The sequence below is a fragment of the Motacilla alba genome, chromosome 1A (assembly GCF_015832195.1).
Source record: "Motacilla alba alba isolate MOTALB_02 chromosome 1A, Motacilla_alba_V1.0_pri, whole genome shotgun sequence".
Classification (NCBI taxonomy): Eukaryota; Metazoa; Chordata; class Aves; order Passeriformes; family Motacillidae; genus Motacilla; species Motacilla alba.
The window spans coordinates 56,284,272-56,307,054 of NC_052031.1; the positions used below are offsets into that span (position 1 = coordinate 56,284,272).

A 22,783-nucleotide genomic window follows, 5' to 3' on the forward strand; every position below is an offset into this window, starting at 1 on the left:
CTCAAAGATTATATATAATTATGTAATACAAGAGATATGATATAGAAGCTGATGGGAACCAGGTACCTTGGGAACTTCCTAGCGGAAAAAAAGAATGGGTGTTTATTTCTAGGATTGATGTATTTGTCATTCTATTAGACTTATCATGTAGCTGTCTTCAGCATCCTCTCTGGAGCTGGGATTGTCCTTTGCCTCATCACATCCCTGACTGTGGAGTGGATGGGCCTCACAGCAGCCAAGAACCTGCACCACAATCTCCTCAACAAGATCATCCTTGGACCAATCAGGTACAGCAAAAATGATGTCCCTGAAAAGCTACATGGTCAAAACCTGTCCTCTTTGTAGCTGCAAGGGTAATCCCAGGAAAAGCTTTTGAATTTGACCTGTTTTCTTGAAGGCTTCAAAAAGGGAAAATAATTAGCGAGATAACCATGGGGGGGAAACATCCCATGAGAGAACATATGATATTTTGCCCCTGTTTTTTATCTGTCTGAAATGTTTCAGAAAGCTGGCACCACCTTCAGGGCTGGGGACTCAAGGACAGCTCTGAGGGCAGTTCAGGCTCCAGGGCACCCAGCTGCAGCTCTGAGCAACGGCCATGGTGCCAAACCATGTGGGCACCCAGGCTTCTTCTGTGCAAAATACCCAGGGTCTCACAGGCAGCAGAATGGCCAAAGGATGCCTGAATAACAAATAAATTTATGACAGTGCTTCCATGAAACATCTGGGGTTGGTGCCCATTAGAAGGAGGCTGAGCAGCAGCCAAGAACAGGCTGTGATCTTTGGAAGGGATCTTAAATCCTGATGGAGCAAGAAGGAAAGATCAGGACACAAGACAGCAGGTTTGTGGAAGAGGAGACAATTTTTTTTTTCAGAGGAAAGTGCCAAAAGAAGCATTTAGACAGTCAGAATGCAGATAAGATGATCTGGTGTGTTATTCATATTTATTGCTTGGTTTTAGACAATGGCTGTACACAGCTCTGTGTTTTGTCTGACTGGACTTTAAATCCAAACCTGGAATTCCTCTACAGGTTACTTTTTGGTTTTAATTTGTCCAACAGGTTCTTCGACATGACTCCGCTGGGGCTAATTCTGAATCGCTTCTCTGCTGATACAAATATCATTGATCAGGTAGATGTATCAATATATTCTGTTCAACTATCCTCAGTCTGCAAATTTTCATGTAGATCCTGAATAAGATGATGTACTAAAATATTCAGTAGAGAAGGACATAGCAAAACCAGGCTCTGGGAATGATAATAGGGACACTCAAAAAGTACAGACGTTTGTAGTAATGAGGGCAAGTAACCTTTAAAATAAACATAGTGGGAAGTGGTGGCTCTTAATTTCTTCATATGCAGAGTTGCTGATTCTGTTGGAAGATCTGGATTAAGAAAACATCAGATTTTGGACTCAAAACAGGAAACACAGTAGAATATAAACACTTTGAATATATGGGAGTAGGTGTGACAAATGTTCCACTATGGCTGGCAGAACTTGTGGATTTAGAGCATTCAGGGAGAGGAAGAGCTTTCACTATGACTGTGCATTAAAATTTTTTGATGAACAATAATCCTGAATGTAAGGTTGATGGGAATATGGAATAAAAAATTATGAGACTGAGACAGAAAATTCTACTTCTCTAAATATCTGGCATATCAAGAACAATTTTCTCTTCCTTGCTTGATATATTGCTTGCCTAAATGAGGTGGAAATGGCTCCTATTTCCCCATGATCTTTGAAACTCTGACCTTTAGAAAACAAAAACGTAGTGACTCATTTTTTAACTCCTGTACATTTGGCCATGAGTCCCACAGAAACAGAAAGACTCCTGATATTAGGAGAATATCAATGAGTACCTAGTGGTATATTTCACTTTTCTGATAGGAAAAGGTGTATAGTGGTGCTACCAGGGATTTTTCCTTCATGGATGTTTTTCATTTCCCTCTAGCACATCCCTCCCACACTGGAGTCTCTGACCAGATCCACCTTGCTGTGCCTGTCAGCCATTGGAATGATCTCCTATGCGACTCCATGGTTCCTTGTGGCCCTTGTGCCCCTGGGCATAGCATTTTATTTCATCCAGAAATACTTCAGGGTTGCTTCCAAGTACGTATTAAAGAACCATCCTGAAAGTTTCCTCCATGAAATATTGTACATAAGAACTGTGGTGGAATGTGAGGTTGTAGGAGCTGAAAAAGGGGGAAATGGCTGTGGCATCCTGCTTTTGATCCTGAGGCATGAGTTTGAGACATGCACTGGGGAATATTTCCAACTGACCTGGCTATAAATGGGGTATTTTGGGGAAGTAACACCAACTGAATGCATTTTTTTGGCTCTGGAGTGAGATAATTGTGAAGTTTGTTGATCAGCTGAGCTTGCATCTGGTCAAAACTCCTCCTTGACATTTGAGCATTAGCAGAAAAAAGAAAATAATTCCCTGTATTAACATCAGTCATGGCTTTTTCTTCATATTGGGGAAAAAAGCTCCACAGAAAGTAATTTCCACTGGAGAGTTTTCCATATTCAGGGTGATTTGGCTGGGTGTAAAGAGTACAGTTTTTTTCAGCAAAATGAGAGTCATGCTTCTGGTGCTAAATTTATTCCATAACTTCATAAAACATCTTCAGGAAGCCATTTGAAGTTTTTTCTTAAATTCAATCCCTTAGTCTTTTGTTATCAGCCAGAATCTTCCAAGATTTATTTAGAAGAAAACTCTGTAATCAGAATTCACAAAGCAGAAATATTTAAATCTGAAATAAGTTGCTTAACTTCTCTGAGATTTTTCAGAAACCTTGTTCTTGCCCCACCAAACCTCCAAAACGAAGCTGTGTGTGGCAGTACACCCAATCTCAAGGTGGCTGGCAAATCAGGAGACCCAGTTTTCACTCTCAAATTATTCTGTTAAATTAAACTCTTTTAAATCACTTGAGATGTGACTTGTGTTCTTTTGATGGACAATAGAAATGAAAACATCCAATTTATTTCCCTAAAAATTAGTCTTGGGAAATGTAGGATGAAGGAATAGCTTCAGCCAATATTTGTAATTCACTTGCATGTAGTCCTTTGCAAGCATATAAGCCTCACTAATTTTTAGAAATGCAAATATTTACAGTTTTTCTTGCAGCACTTTGACTCTTTGTTGTATTTTCCATTACATCTTTCAAAAACTTCTGTGTATTTTCCATCATAAATTTGAAAGATATTTATCATCAAAACATCAGCAGCAAATTCAGTTCTGCGCACTGCAACATTCAGCAACATCGAGCAGTTGTTTCTCCTAGCCTAACTAATACAGTGGGCAAAATTTGTAGGAATTTGATAACAAGTTTTAATCTCTAATGAGCTTTCTGTTTGTACAACTGGCTGCTATGCCAATGGCAGTGCGTTACCAGAAAGATGTAATTTTTTTCTGTGGTTTGGAAAATGTTCCTCTTTTAAAAGACTGGAACTTTTTGGACTTAAATATTGTTGCTTCATGCAGGTCTTCGAAGTGCCATTGCTGAATAATTAGGGAAATTTATCACTCATATTATTTCTCTGTCAGTGCTGTCTCTGCTGCAACCGATGTTAACAGCACAAAGAGAAGATCTGCTATCATCTGAAATATTTTACTTTCAGCATGTTGTGGTATGTCCAGATATGGAAAATTAGGCCAATTTTATGTGGAAATACAGCTTTTTTTTGTTAGGCCAGCTGTTGTCATAAAATATATAGACTTCCTGATACACAGACCCTATTATATACCTGACATAAGAGTCACAAATAACATGCTATAGAAGCTTTAAATCAATGGTTTTGAATTTAATTTTATTTTATTAATATATCAGAATCTGTGAGAATAAAATATGATGAGGATCGGTCTAAAATGAATAGCAGGTTTTTATCCAGGAGAGACATGATAATGTCATTATCCCTGGGGGGCAAATAGAAGCTTAAAGTGACCAAAAGTAGATGGAGAGGGCAGCAGGGAGATGATTCAAAGGCTCCTGTGGCAAAAAAAAGGGAATGCTATATTCCCATGCCAGTGTCTTTCTGTACTATAGAAATTTTGTTTGATCCTGAAAAGAATATGTGCAATACATAAAATGTCTTGTTCTTGTGTGCTGTGCAGCAAAATTTCTACAGACAGAAATGTTTGCATTGTAATGGGCATCTGTTGTTTTTTGTACTCCTAGGGACCTTCAGGAACTTGATGACAGCACCCAGCTCCCTCTGCTGTGTCACTTCTCTGAGACAGCTGAAGGCCTTACCACCATCAGAGCATTTGGGTAAAATTTGTCAAACAAATTATTAGAGGGAGGCTTGACGGTCAGGCCAGCCTGTTCAGCTTCCTTGGAGCATGTTTGAGGGCAAATGGTTGAATTTGAAGAACTTTATTAAGCTATTTAGAAAAAAGATAATGGATTTTTTTTTCCTGTTGCTTTGCCTCATAAACATTTTGCATATTTTCAGTAACACATGTATTGGTGTTCCACTGAATTAAAGATGATTACATTTTTAGGATATGATATTTAAATTTTTAATGAGTCTATTTAATTTGGACAGTTAAATAGACTCATTAAATGAGTCTATTATTTACACTTTATAGTCTAAATGACTTTAACATGGACAGCAGATAGCTCTATTTTGCCAAGCAGGCAGACACTGCCCCTTCAAACCCCCTGCTATAGCTAAGTGTCCCTGAATCAGTTCTGTGTTTAACCCACTACCCAAGCAAGGAGACATCATTATGGCACTCTCCAACTGAAAGGCAGTGTGCAACTTGAGAGAGTTTCCAAGAAAACTGCAGCAGAACAGAACTTGATTTTAATATTGTAAAACCTCCCTTTGTTAATCAAAACTGAAAAATCAATTCTGTAAGATCCAGAGAGTTTTGCCAGCTTTACATGCATACATTTTCTCTCTACTACCTGAAGTATAGGCCAAACTCTCCTATGTTCACTCCATTATGGTGATGACTCTGTCAGAGTGCCAGCTTGAGGTTTTTTTCCCAGTAAGTGCACCTTGCACCCATTCTTCACTATGTAGAATTCCAAACCAGAGCAGATCCCACTGCAATGACATTTCCACACCTATTTGATCAGCTTAAAGCTGTTTCCTCACATCAAGCTAAGCTTTAGGACCTCAGCTGTTAGCACAAGAGTGTTGCATTAAGGCCTGTGGAAGAACAAGCAAAAACACTGTTGTGTTGTAGCAGTGTGAGCCAGTGGTCAAGCTTTAGGACCTCAGCTGTTAGCACAAGAGTGTTGCATTAAGGCCTGTGGAAGAACAAGCAAAAACACTGTTGTGTTGTAGCAGTGTGAGCCAGTGGTCAACAGGAAATGCTTTAACTAGCTTTATCAACACAATGATATATTGAAACAGGAAGTCACCATTAGGGCCTGATGCTGATGTATGCTGAGTACTTCTCAAGAGGTTCAGAGTGGCCTTTCATTATCTGAGGAAGGTTATGAACCTGAGGTTATCTCCTGAGGAACATGAAGGAGCTTAGCACTTTCTGAGTGGTTCAACTCTTTTTTGGCTCACAAAAAGGTAATGTGGGCTTGGATGGCAGAGAGCAAAAGGCACCTGAGGGCACCACATCAATTGAGTTTTTCAGGATTTCTGGTGCTAATCAAAGCCATTTCATTTCCTTGCCTGTGCTCCACTGCCCACAAAACCTGAAGTTTCCTGCATTTATTGTCTGCAAGTTTCTATTTACTGCTGGTCCTGTTAGTCATTCTCTGCAGTTTGGGTTCAGTATGTTCCAGGATAAAACTGAGCAGCTCTTCACATAACTTACCGCAAAGCAGTACAGTTGGATCAGAGAGCAATCTCAGTGACCTTTGCTGTTCGTCATCTGACAGGATAAAAGTCTGCAAGTGCCCAGAAGATGAGCTGAACGTGGATGAAAACACAGATTGAGCATGTCAGATTTTCCATGAGGAGAGCAGGAGTTTTGCTGCCAGGATGAGCAGAGTAGTCAGTACATCCTTGTTCTTCCCAGCATTGTTAATGTTACTAGTTGTTCTGGGAAGGTTGCTTGTCATGCTTACAAGCTGTGCAGCGGGAAATAAAATATCAGCAGGAAGTAGCAGGGGGGAAAAAAGGAAATTTCTGGAAGAACAGACATTAGAGGTTCTTCACAGCAGGGCTCTGAGAATTTGAAATGGAAGATAAAACAGAAACTGGGCTGCTGACTGAAGTTCAGCTGGTTTAATCAAGTGAGGGTATTCACCAGAAAATAGAATATGGTTTCCAACAAAATGGTTTCCATCTGACTGTGCAAGGCACCATAAATTTAATACACTTGCACCAGTAGAGATTTCCCCCTCCCCTCCCAAAATGTACCTCATCTCTTCAGTGCTCCAGCATCCTTGCACTGGTTTGTAAATGTGATGGGCATTGAGTGGTGTAGAGAGGAACAAGTGGCAGTGGAGGTAACACCACTCATTTTCAAATTTAGAGGTGATCTGAGGTAGCTCTCCCTGATTGTAGTTTCCCAGTTGTTTAGGCAAAGTGTGACTGACTGAGAAAAAGTGAGCTGAGTAGCTGAAAGGTTTGATTTACAGATCACTCTACATCCATATTAGCTGAAACCTTAGGGATGTCACCCCTGTTGAAGAGCCCTGCAGCTGGCCAGGTAACTTCTGAAATCAGACTTAAGCTGACAGGTAAGCCCTCTGCCCTTGCTAGTGGCCTGTGAGGAGGAGCTGAGGGGCCACAGCAGCACTCACCTGTGGGAGGAGCGGACTACAACCCACAGCTATAAAAAGTGGATCAGCTCTGGGAAACAAAACCTGTCCCAGCACCCTGGCACTGCAATCTCTTTGAGGGGACAGTCTCTGGTCCAAACCCTAGTCCAACAGAATTGCTTTTCAAAAAAAATCCTGACTCCATGTGTCGCTCAGGCTATGGGGAGCTGTGGCAGCATTCTTAGGGGAAGAACTTTTAACCCAAACTTCGGCAAAAACAGAAGGGCAGAAAGTTTTGGGCCAGGGGAAGGGAAGGCAGAGCAGAGTTAATGCTTCACCCTTTTGTGTGTGAGTGCGTAATGTGTTGTAATGTAACAACTTTGGTCTCGGCAGGCACGAAGCCAGATTTAAACAACGTATGCTGGAGCTGACGGACACGAACAACATTGCCTACTTATTTCTGTCAGCTGCCAACAGATGGCTGGAGGTCAGGACGGTACGTTCAGTTTTGTCCCAGCCATGGTTTTGAAACCTTGGAAGCAAACAGAGACTTTGCCTGATGCAGAGATGATAATAAGGAGTATTAATCTCGCAAGGAGATTATACACACAGTTCCTTAAAATAGAGCAGGATTGTTATGTTAAACCCAGAGGGTTTTTTCAGCTTTCTTGGCCAGGAGTAAGAAAATACAAGTCTGCCTCATCTTCTGCTGCTTTGCTGTCTAGCGTCTGAAGGGAGTGCAAGAACAAACATTTACATAACTTCAAACAAGACTTTCTCTACTACTGTGCAGCACCCACAGACCTGCCACAGCAGGAACTGCTTTCAAGGCAGAACGTGGCTTTTCAGTGGCTTTATGAACTGTGCCATCCTTCTGCCAGGGCTGTTTTAGGCACACTGATCTCCCAGGTCCTGAAGTATCTCTCCAGCAGCAGGGTTAATCCCACAGCTGTAAACTAAACCCTTGCAGGGCCACACTGTGGTTTTATTGTTTGATATCATGAAAGATAGCAGAGCTAGACTCCAGAAGAAAATGCCAGCAGGGCACAATGAAGCCACTGACAATGGCATAGGCTCCTGGGTTTTGTGGGAGCTCTCTGTGAGGGACTTTCCTGATCTGCGAGGCAAGAAGAGGCAAGCAAAGTAACTGTGATTCCCTTATTCATCTGAAACAGAAAGAACAGTAAACAAACAGAGGGGTGGCCTGATTCTGCTGGACATAAATAGCAACAGGCATGGGCATGGTTAATCCTCACATCAAAGGCTGTATACTCACCTTCTTTTCCTGTTGGAGCAATGAAGTTATTCTCCATTTTTTATGATGGCCAAGCTTTCCCTTGTGCTCGAAGCTTTCAGCTTCTTACAGCATCCAAGATCAGGTGAAATTGCTTCCAAATCTGAGACAGATAAATAACAGAGCAACAGCCAATCCTGGAATAAGCCTGTTAATGTCTCACAGTCTTAGACTTGCTTACATGCAGAATGAATTTGGTCCAAGAATACACCTCGCCTCATCAGAGCATTAGAAATAATGTGGTCTTGCCAAGGAATCTAGCATCTAGCTCCGCCTAATAGCACAGTGGTACAAAGACCACCAAAAAGTTTGTGGGGTTTAATAGCAGCTGTCAAGTCCTGTCCTAGCAGATGATGGAAACTCAAGGTGATTATGCTCCATAGGTGTGAGTCACAGAATCCCAGAATCACAGAATGATTTGGGCTGGGAGGGACTGTAAAGCCCATCCCAGTTCCAACCCCTGCCATGGGCACGGACACTTTCCACTATCCCAGGTTTCTCAGATCCCCATTCTGCCTGGCTTCTAGAGATGAGGCAGCCACAGCTTCTCTGGGCAACCTGTGCCAGGGCCTCACCACCCTCACAGGGAAGAATTTCTTCCTCATAGGCAATCTAACTCCCCCCTCTGGCAGTTTGAATCCATTCTCCCCTAAAATTTAAGTCTGTATTCTGCTCATCATTTTTTAGACAGATGAAATAGGCAGTCCTCATTTCAAATCTCAGAAGGAAAGATTCCTGACATGGTATTATAGACAGGAGGAGAAAAATTAATGGAAAATGTGATCCAAAGTAACTGTAATGCAGGCAGCAGTGGGAGAGTGGGAATACCAACTATATCCCATTAATCAGCACTTTGACTTCACGAGATGACATGTGGCATATACTTCAAACCTGAGGTAAACATCAAGAAAATGGGTTCCAGCTCCTTCAAAGCTTCTGCCAATAAAACATGTGCATGACCTGTATAAATTCTACCAAAAGCCTTCCTGGACTTTGTGAAGTCAGTGATACTTCCTTTTTTGAGTAGGCAGACCCATAGTTGAGAAGACCTGAAGGAGAGTGGAGAGAGTGGAATTGATTTGTTTTAGTGATGGGAATTAGGGGTGTCACTGTTATATCCTTCTCATGATTTTTTAAAAATATGCTTATTAGATTTTTGATCCCTGCTCTTTTTGGGGTTGACCTCATGGGATGCCCTAGCCCAAATGAATTTGCAGCAATTACTGGCCTATTTCATTAGTGTTCAGCAAGTTGCTTTGAGTATTTCAGTTTGGGCATCACAACCATGACTTCTTCCAGGAAACAAAAAACCAAACCAAAATTAAGGGCTAAGTGTCATTATATAAATAATTCTTGGTAAAGCAGAACTGCTCCACAGGTAAAGAAATGTTCCGATTGCTGCTTTTTTTCCTTTTTGTCCCCCTGTCTCTCCTTCCAGGATTATCTGGGTGCTTGTATTGTCCTGACTGCTGCTGTCACTTCCATCACTGAAGGGCCACACTCGGGGTTCGTGGGGCTGGGTCTCCTGTATGCTCTGACGGTACGTGCCAAGGCCAAATGTAAGAACTTCCAGACCAACACATTAATTTTATAATATTTTTATGTGTACACTGTCATCTCCCAGCATTCTTAATCTTGAAAAAAAAGAACCCTGCAACTAATGGACTCAAGCCAAAGCTGAGAGAGTTCAGGGCAACTTGGACTTGCTTCAGGTTTTATGAGCCAATTAAAAAAACACAACCATTCCCAGGCCCTGCGTGCTCCCAAGTGGAGCAGGAAAATTAAAAATGCGTAAGAGGACCTGCTGTGCACTCTGTTTTGTACAACACAGCACTGTTTACACCTCTACATGGCAAAACCTGCCAGGAAATACAGTGTCATCATCTGGGTAATCTTTAACCAAAGACCAAATAAAATAGTTGCTTAAGAAACAGAAGTATCGGTTTTGCCCTTGGAGGGAAATTACTGAGATGCCCAAGATTGTCCATGCAATTATGAATGGATTTGGGGACTGGGACATTTATGAGCATGGTTCATCATTCCAGGTAGCAGTAGACATGCAGAGGAATGGACTTAGGGATGACAAGGTTGTCGTGGTCCAGTAGCTGGTTCATTCTGCCACTGTCATTAGCAGTGAGGAGAAGGAACAATATTTTAGTGTACCTGTCTGCAAGAGAGGCTGAGTGAGCACAGAGTGAATGACAATCACCACAGAGAGTAGAAATATTCATGAATTAAGCACAAGAGTTGGGACAAAATATTACTGAATGAACCATGAGAGTGGGGACAAAGGCAGGATGATGATAGTGGCAGGAAGAACTTTTGAAGCCACGACTGGCATGGGAAAAATCTGTCTGCTTTGAAGCACTGCTATGAGGAAAGGATAAAGGTGTGGGTCTAACCGTGAGATCTGGCTTTGCACGTAAATGCTGGTGAGCCCGTGGCCACAACAGAAAGTCCTCAGCAGCTGCCTTAGGGAGACCTTAGATCCCCTCTGTGCTGCTGTTGCCAACAGTGTGAGAATCTGTCAACAGCTGAAAATCCTGAAGTCCCAGGGCTTCAGCTTCACTCTGAAAACATTCCTGGTAATGCTGCTTCATTAGCAGGGATCTGGAAGCACCAGGATGTCTGCATCATCCTTGGCTTCTTTGTTTTTAGCCTGTGTTTGCAAACAGTTCATTGGTGTGAAATAGGCATGTGCTGAAGTCTGGCACAACAGGTGAAGAAGAGCTTTAGGCACCAAGTGATCACCTGTCTCTCTCCTGCCCCACAGTAACCCTGGTGAACTTTTGAAGGCAGCTGGATCATTACCTGTCTCACCTGGCATAGTTTGGTTATTTTTTTTAATAATTACTCTTTGCAGCTGAGAGAGGGCTGATATTTGGACCTAGATGAGAGCAAACTGTTTGTACTGAGGTTGTGTTTACAGTGGACTTCCTGAATTTATTCTCTCCTCTTTTATAAACACTGCCAACTCCTTTGCACAACTGTGATGAAGCCTCAGGTAATGAGCAGAGTTTTGGGTGCCAGGTTGTGTTATCAGATCTACCAGACCTAGGATAGCAGCCTGCCACTGCAAGCAGCAGTTGCACAGTGTTTTGCTTATCTGCAATCTTTCCCATTTCTCTAACTTCCTAACTTAAAAGCTGGACACCAAATAAGCAGGTATCTGAACATAAAGGAGAGAACACCCCATCAAGAACTTTATCTTCAGGATAAAGCAAGCAGCCAAGTCCTTTACATTAACCACAGTTCTTGCTGAATCTCATTGAAAATTATTTACTGTTTGATTACTGCATCAATATTAGGTTAGTGGTAAAGAATTGAGACTGAGTGATTAAATCTTGATAAAGTCCTTATTTGGCACTCGCCAGAAAAAATGTCAAAGCCTTTCTCTGAATACATTTGTGCATAGGGTGTTTTTATTTTTAAGTTTCTAAAACTTCATTCAGGTACATAAAATATCTCAAGTTTTAAAGATTCTTGGCAGTCAACTCTTCTTAACAAGATCAGTTCTTCTTTTTTACAGAAGCACCTAAATACAGACTTAGGAAAAAGATTTACAGTTTTCAGCCTTAAACAGTAAGTCCTGCCTAGAAAAGAGTTTTTCTAAGCTACTGAGTATTGTTAGAGAACTAATAATCAACTATTATCTACTAAAAGTAATACCTTTACTATTGAATTAACTATTGATAAAATCCTTTTCATTACAAATGAGAATAAAAACCAGGAAGGAAATATTGCTGAACTGATAATACTGTTTTTCCCTCATGCATTTCTATGCTAAAAACTTCTCATATTTTCCACAAAGAGAAATGGAATATCTAAATATGTAGAAATGAAATTATCATAAAATCTTTTCAATATATTTGCAGATAGTGAACTTTCTTAATCTTTAGTTGCAGTTTTTGAAAGATTAGAATATACATAATAGAAAATATTTCCAAACAGCACTTTCAGTTTTGATTCTTTTCTGTGTTTGTGTGCTTAAAGAAGACACCTTTCAGTGCTGATTATTAGATGTTGAAAACAAGAGATTCCCTCAATCAGTCAGAGTTTAGGTACAACTTTTCCATACTTTTCCTTCAAAAAACAAGGATGAGAATACCAAGCACCAAATCGCTGTCTTAGGGCTAATTGTGTTGGAGTATGACTGGCTTCTTATGGATTTGATTCTGTTACATGTAGTCTTGAACTGCTGTAATGTTAAAGAGACCCACTGTGTTGAGTCAGGCCAAGGATTTTCACAAATGTATCCAACTTTTATTTCCAGATGGGTAGATGAACAGAAGAAGGCTCAACCCTGTCCTTATTTTCATTTTGTGATGCAGATAACCAACTACTTGAACTGGGTAGTGAGGAATCTGGCTGATCTGGAAGTGCAGATGGGTGCAGTGAAAAAAGTGCACAGCTTCCTGAACATGGAGTCGGAGAACTATGAAGGCTACCTGGGTATTGCTCTTAATCTTTTTGGGGCCTTTTTGGTAATGTGAAAGAATGGTAGACTTGGTCATGCAAAATGTACACACCTCACTGGCCAAAATCTGTTCTCACTGAGGTGTAGGAACTACCACTGGTGTGAGTGAGCTAAGAGAAGCTATGAAAATATGTTGTTCACGTTAGTCAACATGAAAAAAACCCTATCAAATGCCAGGGAGACAGAGAAGGACTCTGTAGTACAATCAAAAATACCACAGTTATTGACAAGATGAGCAAAACATCCGTGTAAGTTATTTAGAAAACAAAAATAAGGATAAAAATTAGAAATATCACATGCTTCAAAATCTCTGATCTTTCTAGCAGATGGGGACTAAAGATAGGACCACGTTGGCAAGCAGACCTCAGCAACTCTTCTCTGAGCTGCGCATTGGAATTTGTGCTCCACACACTTCAAATTGGCTTTGATTGCTATTTCAGAAGTGGTTGAAGTGTAAGAAATAGCTCATAGGTCAAGAAGCTTCCCTGGAAAGCCAAGCTCCTCAGTCCAGAGACAAAACCTGCTATGTATTCACAAATCAGGATGAAACAAGAGCTGTGATAATGTCAACAGCTCATCCTGTGTGGCAGTAACAACTTCCTTCCTCAAGCTGTCCTTCCTGTGCTGGTCACTGACCCAAGGCCACACTAACATTGCCCTGACACCGCATTCTCCGCTCCTTTGGCTACTCCCTCTTGTAGTGCCAAGAGACACTTTAGTATCTGCCCTCTGTCCCTACATGTGGAGATCTGGAAGCCAAGTGCCTGCCAGGCAGTTCCCAGCTCAGCCTCCCCTTGGCAGGGAACTGGAGCTCTATATCTCCAGTGGCTTAAAGGAAGGTGCCCAGGCAGGAGAGAGGGGGAAAGGTGACTGTTGTAAAGAGTGACCCTTTGACAGCACTCATTTCAGTTTATTTTTCTGTAACTATTTCAGATCCCTCTCAAGTACCCAAAGACTGGCCCCAGGAGGGGGAAATCAAGATTGAAAATTTGTGTGTTCGCTATGAAAACAACCTGAAGCCTGTTCTGAAGCATGTGAAGGCCTATATCAAACCAGGACAAAAGGTACTAACTATATCCAGCACTTGCCCATCATCCTCATTCTGATGCAGATCCTTCATTACTGAGCTTTCCTTTCTGAAGTGCCAGAAGAATAAGATTAACAATTTGCATTGTCAGATACATACATTTACAGTCCTCTCTGAGGTCCCTGGGCACAGATCAAAAACTTACACTGATAAAAGCTTATTCTTGGCTGGGAGCAATTTTTCTTCTGGCTATCCCATGTCTTTCCAAGTCCATTTTCCTTGCATAAAAGTAAGTCTAAATGGCAGATAAATTAGAAGGACATCAGACTGAACAGTGTAAAAGCACAGGGAGTCATTGGCATCCATGTCAAAATGCTGAAATGCTCCTGAGACAAGTCCTTGTGATGAGGGGCAGAAAAGGGGAGTGTGCTCGCTGTGCTGTTTTGTGTTTTCCCTGGTGTGCCACCTGCCATTGGGAAGAACCTTTCTACTCACCAGTAGCACAATCCAGTGCAGCTTTCCTAAAATAACTGCAGGTGAAACTAAGGAGTAAGGAGTAAGTGAGTAAGTACTCTGTGAGTAAGTGACATCCTCCATTTTTTGCAGGTTGGGATCTGTGGTCGCACTGGTAGCGGCAAGTCCTCCCTGTCCTTGGCGTTCTTCAGAATGGTGGACATTTTTGATGGTCAGTTTTCCCTGGAATACGTTGTCCTTCCTCAACTCCTCCCCCCTTATTTCCTGAGAAGAAGCAAGGAGCCTTTTTGACAGTTTATAACCTCATTCTCTGGCTCAGAAGATATTTGATTGGAAGTGTTATGCCTGATCCTTCAAAGTACAAAGTGCCCTATTGTGAACAGCTCTTGGTTCTCCAGGAAATGTTGTGCACAGAATATATTTCTAATTAAAAAAAAAAAAAAGCGTATGGTCTGATAAAACAATATGCAATTTTTGAGACAGGACAAAAAATATGTAACTCTCTGGAGTTAATGTCTAAATGTTTGCCTAAAGAATAACTGCATTAACTTATTATAGCTGTCAAAATATTAACAGAGTAGAAACTAGAACTCAACAAGTCCATTCCCTTGGTTTTTTATTTTATTTTATTGTGCTTTCCCACATCTGCAGCAGAATCTGACTCAAGGATTGGAAGTATCTTGCTGTGTTTTCACTCCTGCAGCATTTACCTGTTCCAGCTAATTGGCATGGACTGCTTTTTGGCATTTATAATACAGATACATGCATGCTGTTGAGGGACTATAGAAAACCACTAGAAAGACATCCTTTTGTTTCAAAGATTTCCATGTTTCTAATTTAGCCATTGTGCACGGAACGTTTGCCAGGGAAAGCCCAGTAGGATGTGGGAGGATAAGTGAATCTGATGCAGCTAATACTTGCTTTTGTTGTGGTTCTGTGCCTATACGTGTCAATGGTCACAGGCTTCTGATTCATGACCTTGATTCCTGGATATATAAATATTGCAAAGAAATAATAACCATGCTTATGGCCAGCTTGAAGTTTCCTTCTACTTAAGTCTTTTTTCTTTATATTTTCTTTGTCTGCTTCTCCTGTATCCCTGATTTTTCCCAATGGGAACATCTAAGCCTTTTCTAATCAAGCTCTCTTTATCCTTTGTGCACATCCCTGTCTCAGCTGGACCCATATTTGGCCTCTGTGCTGGTCCACTTCTGGGTGGGGTTCTGACTCTAATAAAAGTTACATAATAAGATTTCAAGTAACTTTACTAGAGCCAAAATTTCATTCATGCTGTTCCTTAGGTCTTCATTATCTCCCTAAATTCTTATCTGTCCTATTTTATTTTCCTACTTTTGCTTTGTTCTTTAGTGTTTCCCTTCTCTTGCCTGATGTTCAAACAACCTCTCATATCTTTTGTGTCTTGCTTTACCACCCCTCAATCCTTTCCCAGTTTCCCAACTCCTCTCAAATTTAATTTTTCCCTTAGGTTCTGTCATCTCTTTTCCTTGAGCACCCTGGCTTCCATCAAATATGCATTTCCCTATTCCCCAGGCATGCCATATTAATTTTTCCCTCCTTATTCTACCTCATCTTCTGCTAACCCACTCTAATGTCCTTGTTTGGGAGGAAAAGGAATTGCTTAAATTCATGCAACCACCAATGTCTCAAGCAGAAGTCCTATAACCGGATTTGGATTTTCTTGAAGAGTGAAAATAATTGGATTTTGCACCTTACAGATAAAATCTTGATTCTTCTGGCCATATAGTAAAAGCATTAAACTACAATAACAGTAGTCCAGCTAGTGGGGCAATGAAATCTTCCACTGGAACAGGGTCACAGAGAACAGCCTACAAAATGCAGTTTCATGACAATGGGAATGACAGAAAGGACACACGTACAAAGCTCTGAATATCCATGTGCCTGCCAGCTCACACTTAAGTTCTCAAAATTCCCACTGCTGGGAGAGAGAACTGATTAAATGAATGTTAGGTACATCCCAGCAAGGAGTGCAGCTACTTAGTGAAGCAATCCACATGAAAACTGCAGAAGCACCTGATGGAAATAGCCTTTACCATATCCTTATTCAGTTTGCCTTGGCCCATCCTTTCCCTGACACCTCCAACCCATATACATGCATGTATTATGCAAAATAAATTGTGCTCCTTCTCAAAGGAAATATCTTCAGCAACTGCTGAATTCAAGGGGAACAAAAAAAGGGACAGCAACACAAGTTGCTCTTGTTCTTGCTCTGTTACCCATAATAAATTATCCTTCTGGTGCTATCATGAGTCACACAGAAGGGAAGACATGTAATTTCCTTTAAGGGAGGGTGGAGGGAAGAAGGAGGAAAAGACCAAGGTGGCAGTGTCACTAATAAACTGGGACATCCCTGGCTTGTGTAATTAGATACATTCACCTTCCCAGTATGTCTGACAGTGCTGAGAGCTCACACTGTCCCATCATCTAGAGACCAGCCCAGAGGGGCTGTTCCACCTTTCCACCTGCTACCTGTGGATCACATGCTTTGTGCAATTCCCTCAGGTGTTCTGTGTGTTGTTTGACACAGGGAGGATAGTGATTGATGGGATAGACATCAGCAAATTGCCTCTGCACACACTCCGGTCCCGGCTCTCCATCATTCTCCAGGACCCAGTCCTGTTCAGTGGCTCCATCCGGTAGGTGTATGCCATCAGGGGGTGGCAGGCAGCATTGCACAGCCTGCCTGTCATGGGAGCTGGGGGACAGAAGAAGATGGAAAGGGCAAGGAAACTTCCTACCTTGGTCCAATCCATCTGCGCAGCCTGCCAAGCGACACACAATGTCAAGGTGTTAATTTGCAGAAAACCTGAAAGTAATTGCAGTAACAAGACTCCTCTTATGGTTTTCTTTGCAGCTTTAATTTGGATCCCGAATGCAAGTGCACCGATGACAGACTCTGGGAAGCTCTAGAGATTGCTCAGTTGAAGAACATGGTCAAATCATTGCCAGGAGGCCTTGGTATGTCTGAACCAACCTATGGATCATGGGCCAATAATGGAATCATGCATGCACACAGATAAACAGATCCATCCCATCTGACACTGTGGATCATCATGCAGGAGTGCCAGACACTCTTCATAGTAGAGAGAAAATTTTTATTGAAAAGCTAAAGAATAGTCTGGTTTCCCATGCACTGTGGAAATATCCCGCAACACCTCAGCATCATGGTTTGATTCTTGGGGCTGTCCTGTGCAGGGCCAGGAGTTGGATGTTGGTGATCCTGTGGGCTCATTCGAACTCAGGATATTCTATGATTCTATAATCACAGTTCAATAATTAGTAAGGAGAAAAAAGAACAATTTTACCTCTTTTAGCAGAACCTGCCTCTATAAGCAGAGCTCTAAACTCTGACAGAGCATTTTTCTTACCATTTCAGATCCATTTCATGAAGGAAACTCACATATTTATTTCCATATTAAGTATATTTCATATTACTAAGCTATTACCCTGCAGCCTACCAGATTTTCTAACAATTTTTGCCAACTGTTTGTTTAGTGATATATTTCTCCTTTCCAAGAGGCTGTGCTCATTTTTCTAGGTATCCCTCCATCCCACCGGTCAGTCAAAATTATGGTTATTGGCTTTTATGGGGATTTTGCTTGGCCCTGGAATTGTGCACAAGCAGAGCTCTCAGTGGCAGCATTTCAGAGGTGCAATGTTCACAGGAACTGGTTTTATTACAGATGCCATGGTCACAGAAGGAGGGGAAAATTTCAGTGTGGGGCAAAGGCAGCTCTTCTGTCTGGCCCGAGCCTTTGTCCGCAAGAGTAGCATCCTCATCATGGATGAAGCCACAGCATCTATTGACATGGCCACAGTGAGTACAGCAATTAGCTAATTAAGGATCTACCAGGAGAAAGGCATCTTCCCTAAGCGTCAGCCACGAAGTGTGAGATCTCTGTAGCAGAAAAAGCTGGCAGTGTTTTTGTTTCTCAGGATAAAATGAAATGCTTTAGAGAACCCCTGCTTTCACAGATGTGACATTTCCCTGCTGGGAAAGAGATAGTGTGGAATATGCTTGAAAACATGTGAATTAGAATGTAACAGGATGAAGTAACTGGCGTGAGCCTTTTCTTCTGACAGGAAAACATCTTGCAGAAGGTTGTGATGACTGCCTTTGCTGACCGCACCGTTGTAACAATAGCGGTAAGTATTAAGCCAGAAAAAGCTCTTTTTTTCTCATTCCTCAGGCAGTTAACCTTGCTCTTCACCAGTTAAACACCACTACATAAAACTAAAAGCATCACAAAATAGAACTAAACCACAAGGTCAGTATATTCCCATGATACCAGAACAAGTCAGACACCTACTATCAACTTGAAATTTTACAGTAAATGCTGTCTTGCTATAAAACTAAAACACTTGGATCTGAACAAAGACTTTACAGGGAACTTCAGCATCTGCACTGTCTCCGACAAAATTTGAAGTCATTCTCACTAAAAAATTGAAAGCAAATGCATGGTTTGAACCATTACTAAAATTTGCATCAAAATCCAGGTTTGAATTTTGCCTCTGAAGGCTATGTATGTGTAGTGCCTGCAAACACAGCACAAATTTATGAGTTGAAATTTCATAATATTCTTGATGTGGTTTCTCAATCTGGGTTATCTTTTCTCTCTTTTGGAATAAAAAGCTGGGTTTACAATAGAAGTTTTAAAAACTGGAAGTGATGGCTAAAGAGACTACCAGAAGCTAGACAGGGTTAAAGAATAAAATAGATATTTATTAAAAAGGCCTTCAAAGGATACACCTTGAGCCGTACAAGAGCCTGGCCATGGCTCCACCCAAGACGGACATCATGTCACGAGTTTTCACGCTTTTATAAGTTTTCGTCCATTTACATACTTGGGTTAATTGTCCAGTAACAGTTTCAGGTTATGCAGTCCCATCCTCCCAGATTCTTCTCCTCAATTCGCCATTGTTTGTACTTTTGGGGCCTGAAGCTGCAATGGTGTCCTTGGTTCTCAGGCTGGAAAAGGATTGTTTTGTCTGACTAAACTGTGAAGAGAACTTGCTAACACTTTATATGATGTTCAGAGTTACACACCAAGGCAGTACAGAATCTGGAATATATGAAAGCTAAAACTTAAGGCATCAGAATCAATGGGAATTACCCCCCAGAATAATATCTTTTCAGCTATAGGTTTATTATGTTCTTTCCCATTTTCCTGCCACTTCTAGTGCCCAAAAGTTCCCTATATCCATACATGTTCATATATACACACGCATAGACACGTGGTGGACAGCATTAAGAATATTTCCACCTATGACAGAAGCATTAGTCAACAAACAGTGGTTTTCTCCACGAGATGAATACGTGTTTCAACAGTTGTTTCATTTGCCTTGTCTGGAATCCAGTCCTGTGGTTAGAGATTACAGTCAGGCCTCCTGCACTCTGGTTTCAAGCCTGTCATTGAGTAGTTTGTGTCAGGCAAGCCACTTAACCCAGCTCATTTACAATGTGCTCCAAGGTTCTTGGCTGTGTAAATGCTGAAGATTCTGGTGATGAGATTTTTGTCCTTCAGTTCCATGCTTATTGTCCTTCTGGCTTTGCCTTTCCAAAGTCAGTGTCTCAAGTGAAACAGCGCACATTAATATTTAGCTTTCCTCATGGAGCTGGCTTCATTCTTTCCTTTCCTCATTCACAGCTGATCCTTCCCTCACACACCTCTTTTTCTGTTCTTTTTTCCAGCATCGCGTGTCTCACATCTTGGACGCCAATATTGTCCTAGTCCTTTCTGAGGGCTTTCTAGTTGAATGTGACACTGCCTCAAACTTACTCCTCAAAGAGGACGGCCTGTTCACCACTTTGGTGAAGACTCACAAGTAGACTCTCTCAGTCCATACTGTTCACAGGACTTCTGTCTCTTTGGTAGTTATTTTTACCTCTTCAGTTTCCTTTCACTCTGCTTCCTTTCTACTGCACAGCTTCTGAGAGGACAGTGCAAAAAGGTGTCTCTTGTGTGGTTCCTGGGTTTGTTTAATTTCATTACTATTTATGTGGATCATACATAAATCTTAGACATGCAGCTGAGACTGAAACTACTATGTCAAGGGAATCCAACCCATGAAGTGATCTCTGACTTTCAGCCTTTTTAGTGAAATATCACACTTTTAAGAGTTCATCCCATCTATACCTGACTAGCTGTATTCATATGGCCTTGAAATTAAGCTCAAACTGGTTTCAAACCTGTAGCCTATGGGATTAAACTGTTGCTTGGAGTACACTCAAATTAAATCTCAGAGGGATTTACAGAAGGCAATAGCCCAGGAATGGCCTGAGATAGAAGGAGAGCAAACTGCTGGGGTGCAAAGAACAAGGAGCAGAGCAGGATGCTAAGTCACCTGACAGTGCAGGATGCTTCTCATCCCTATTTCCCACAGGGACAGATGTATTTCAGTGGTGCCATAGGATTTATTCCAACAGCTGTGTTGTCCATAATGGCAAAAAGTGAAGTTCATGCTTAAGTATTTTCAGGCTTGGTGGCAGAGGCTGTAAAGTAATTGAAGACCTCTTCAAGTTAAAGCACAAGGATCTATTCCAAATATCGCTGTAAACAAGGACAGCCTTTCCCTGATGGGATTTGCCTTGCATGAGGCCCATTAGAGAGAATTATTCAAATGAAAACCTGTTTGCTTTCCTTTGTGGCAGCACCGGGTTCACACCATCCTCACTGCAGACCTGGTCATCGTCATGAAGCGAGGGAACATTCTGGAATATGATACACCCGAGAACCTGCTTTCCCAGGAAGATGGCATCTTCGCTTCCTTTGTCCGGGCTGACATGTGAACAGCCACACAATGCATTTTAACAGCTTATTTTTAAACAGATGTAATGCAAATATTTTCAGTGTAACATCACTTTTACCATTTTTTTGTTTTGTTTTTTAGAGCTTCTTTCTTCACACTTCCATCTTCCAAAATAATAAAGCCTATTGCAATATATGTATGCCTTGAAGCAATAAAAATGTCACTTTATTCAAAGCTATTAAACTTCACACACGCACGCATGCACACACACATGCACACACGGAGGGAGAAGTTTTACTTGCTGAGAATTTGGCATTTTCCTTAGACTTTTTATTGACTTTATTTTTGTTTAAAGAGAGAAAAAGAATGCCCTGATCTTATAAACTGCATATGTTATGCTGGAACCAGCAATCAAATCGTGCAGTTTGTCAAGGAAGCAAGAGGCTCCCCAGATGCATTCTGTCCCCAGAGGGAAAAATTAGGAAAAACATCCAAGCCAATAACACTTGGGTCAATCTGCTGCATTCCAAAGGCATAAACTTTGCTCTCCAAGTTGTAGCAGAGAGGCAGTAAATGAGGGAAAGGAATTTCATCAGGAATAAGGACATTCTTCCTGTCCTTCACTTTAGTTAGCACACTTCAGTCGTGACAGAACTATTTTCAGTGCAACGATGGTTTATTCATACAGTCAGTTCCTAAATCCATATTCATTATTCCAGCTTTCACTAAAGATTCAAATCATCCTATGATTATGCATGCTTTGATAGGCTTTTAGAGGAATTTTGTACAGTATCTCAAGACTTCGTATTAAAATTGATCTGAATTTTTAAACTTGATATTATCCTATCCTTTAATCATGTCTACTAAAATAGTCTGCTTAAAATGGCATGTAATTAGCCAACCACTACTTGTTTTATATGTCTTTAGTCCTTTGAGTTCTATTTGGGGACAACCTTTATTTTCCTTTATGTATCTGTGGCCTACCTCTAAATCAGATCTAGTGCAAGGAGGTGTAATTTTCAAATTATTGCTATATCCTCAAGAATGTAGATGAAGTTAGACACATATTTACATCAGGCAGCTTTGCAAAGGTTGCCTGCACCTGACTTCCACACATAGTTTGATCCTGACTCATGGGTAGTAAACACCCAGAAGGAGTTTCACAGGCATATTCTCAAAGGTACAGCTTGAGTGATCAGCTTCACTGGTAATATTCATGGTGATTCTTATTCACCTGCTGCTACAAGATGTAGGAAGACTACCAAGTGCACTTAAGCCTATTTATAGTGCATTAAAATAACGTAAGGCGCAGCATAACAAAACAATAATTTTGGAGAAGTTGTAGGACTTGAAACTGGGCTTCCATTTAGTCTCACAGTGTAAAAAATTATACAGTAGTTTATCTTTTTAAATTGATTTGTGGAAGTTTTTATTTTCTCTGAATTATTGAAAATAAAAGCTGTGTGAAACAACTAAACAAGAGCTCAGTCTTGAGCATTTTATGAGGGGAAGTACTTCTGTGATTTCCCTGTCTACCACTGTGAAAGCATTTTTGTTCTTTTCTGATTAATTCCCCATGCTGACCTTTTTCATTCAAATAAAATAAATTTTAAAAAAGCAGATGCCTGCAGCAGAAGCACATATTGTTATCCAAATTTCATGGCCAAAAGGCCAAAATTATTATTGATTTAATTTAATTGTCTTCAGTGAAAAGATAATGAGATTCCCTGCTGTCAGACTGGGTATAAAGTTGAAGCATAAAAAGTTTTGTTGATCTGTGTGTCTTTGATAACAATGCAATCCTGATTTATTTTAAGTGGTGCCAGCCAGTTCAACGAGATCCCTGTTCCCACTGCATTAAAGGGGTGCCATGGGACAGGGACTGTGTCTTGTAATACTTAAGAGGGGCCAATAATTAGCACCTCTTTTCTCTTAGGTTCTTCCCAGAGCAATTACAGGTGTGAGAAGCACCTTCTTTCTCACCCCCAGCTTTAGGAGCAAACTCTGCTGTTTGAACTGGTGGAAAAGAAAATAGACATGTCAGA

General features: G+C 41.1%; 1 protein-coding gene across 13 annotated transcripts in view; it reads left to right on the plus strand.

Annotated features, from left to right (window-relative positions):
* The window catches only part of ABCC9 (ATP binding cassette subfamily C member 9), a 74,159-nt gene extending 51,602 nt beyond the window's left edge, over positions 1–22,557 (plus strand). For 5 of the 13 annotated variants that reach the window (XM_038154329.1, XM_038154330.1, XM_038154332.1 and 2 more), the window contains 14 exons: positions 139–287; positions 1,062–1,131; positions 1,952–2,109; positions 4,179–4,271; positions 7,071–7,173; positions 9,410–9,511; positions 12,303–12,423; positions 13,382–13,512; positions 14,082–14,160; positions 16,516–16,624; positions 16,843–16,946; positions 17,672–17,805; positions 18,072–18,134; positions 20,641–22,551. In XM_038154329.1, the coding sequence (XP_038010257.1) occupies positions 139–287; positions 1,062–1,131; positions 1,952–2,109; positions 4,179–4,271; positions 7,071–7,173; positions 9,410–9,511; positions 12,303–12,423; positions 13,382–13,512; positions 14,082–14,160; positions 16,516–16,624; positions 16,843–16,946; positions 17,672–17,805; positions 18,072–18,134; positions 20,641–20,778 (1,554 nt within the window). In that variant the 3' untranslated portion in view covers positions 20,779–22,551. Of the gene's footprint in view, positions 1–138; positions 288–1,061; positions 1,132–1,951; positions 2,110–4,178; positions 4,272–7,070; positions 7,174–9,409; positions 9,512–12,302; positions 12,424–13,381; positions 13,513–14,081; positions 14,161–16,515; positions 16,625–16,842; positions 16,947–17,671; positions 17,806–18,071; positions 18,135–19,680; positions 19,861–20,640 lie in introns of all 13 variants that reach the window. The other 8 variants (XM_038154328.1, XM_038154336.1, XM_038154339.1 and 5 more) reach the window with 4 other exon arrangements.
* Positions 22,558–22,783: the final 226 nt, after the last annotated feature.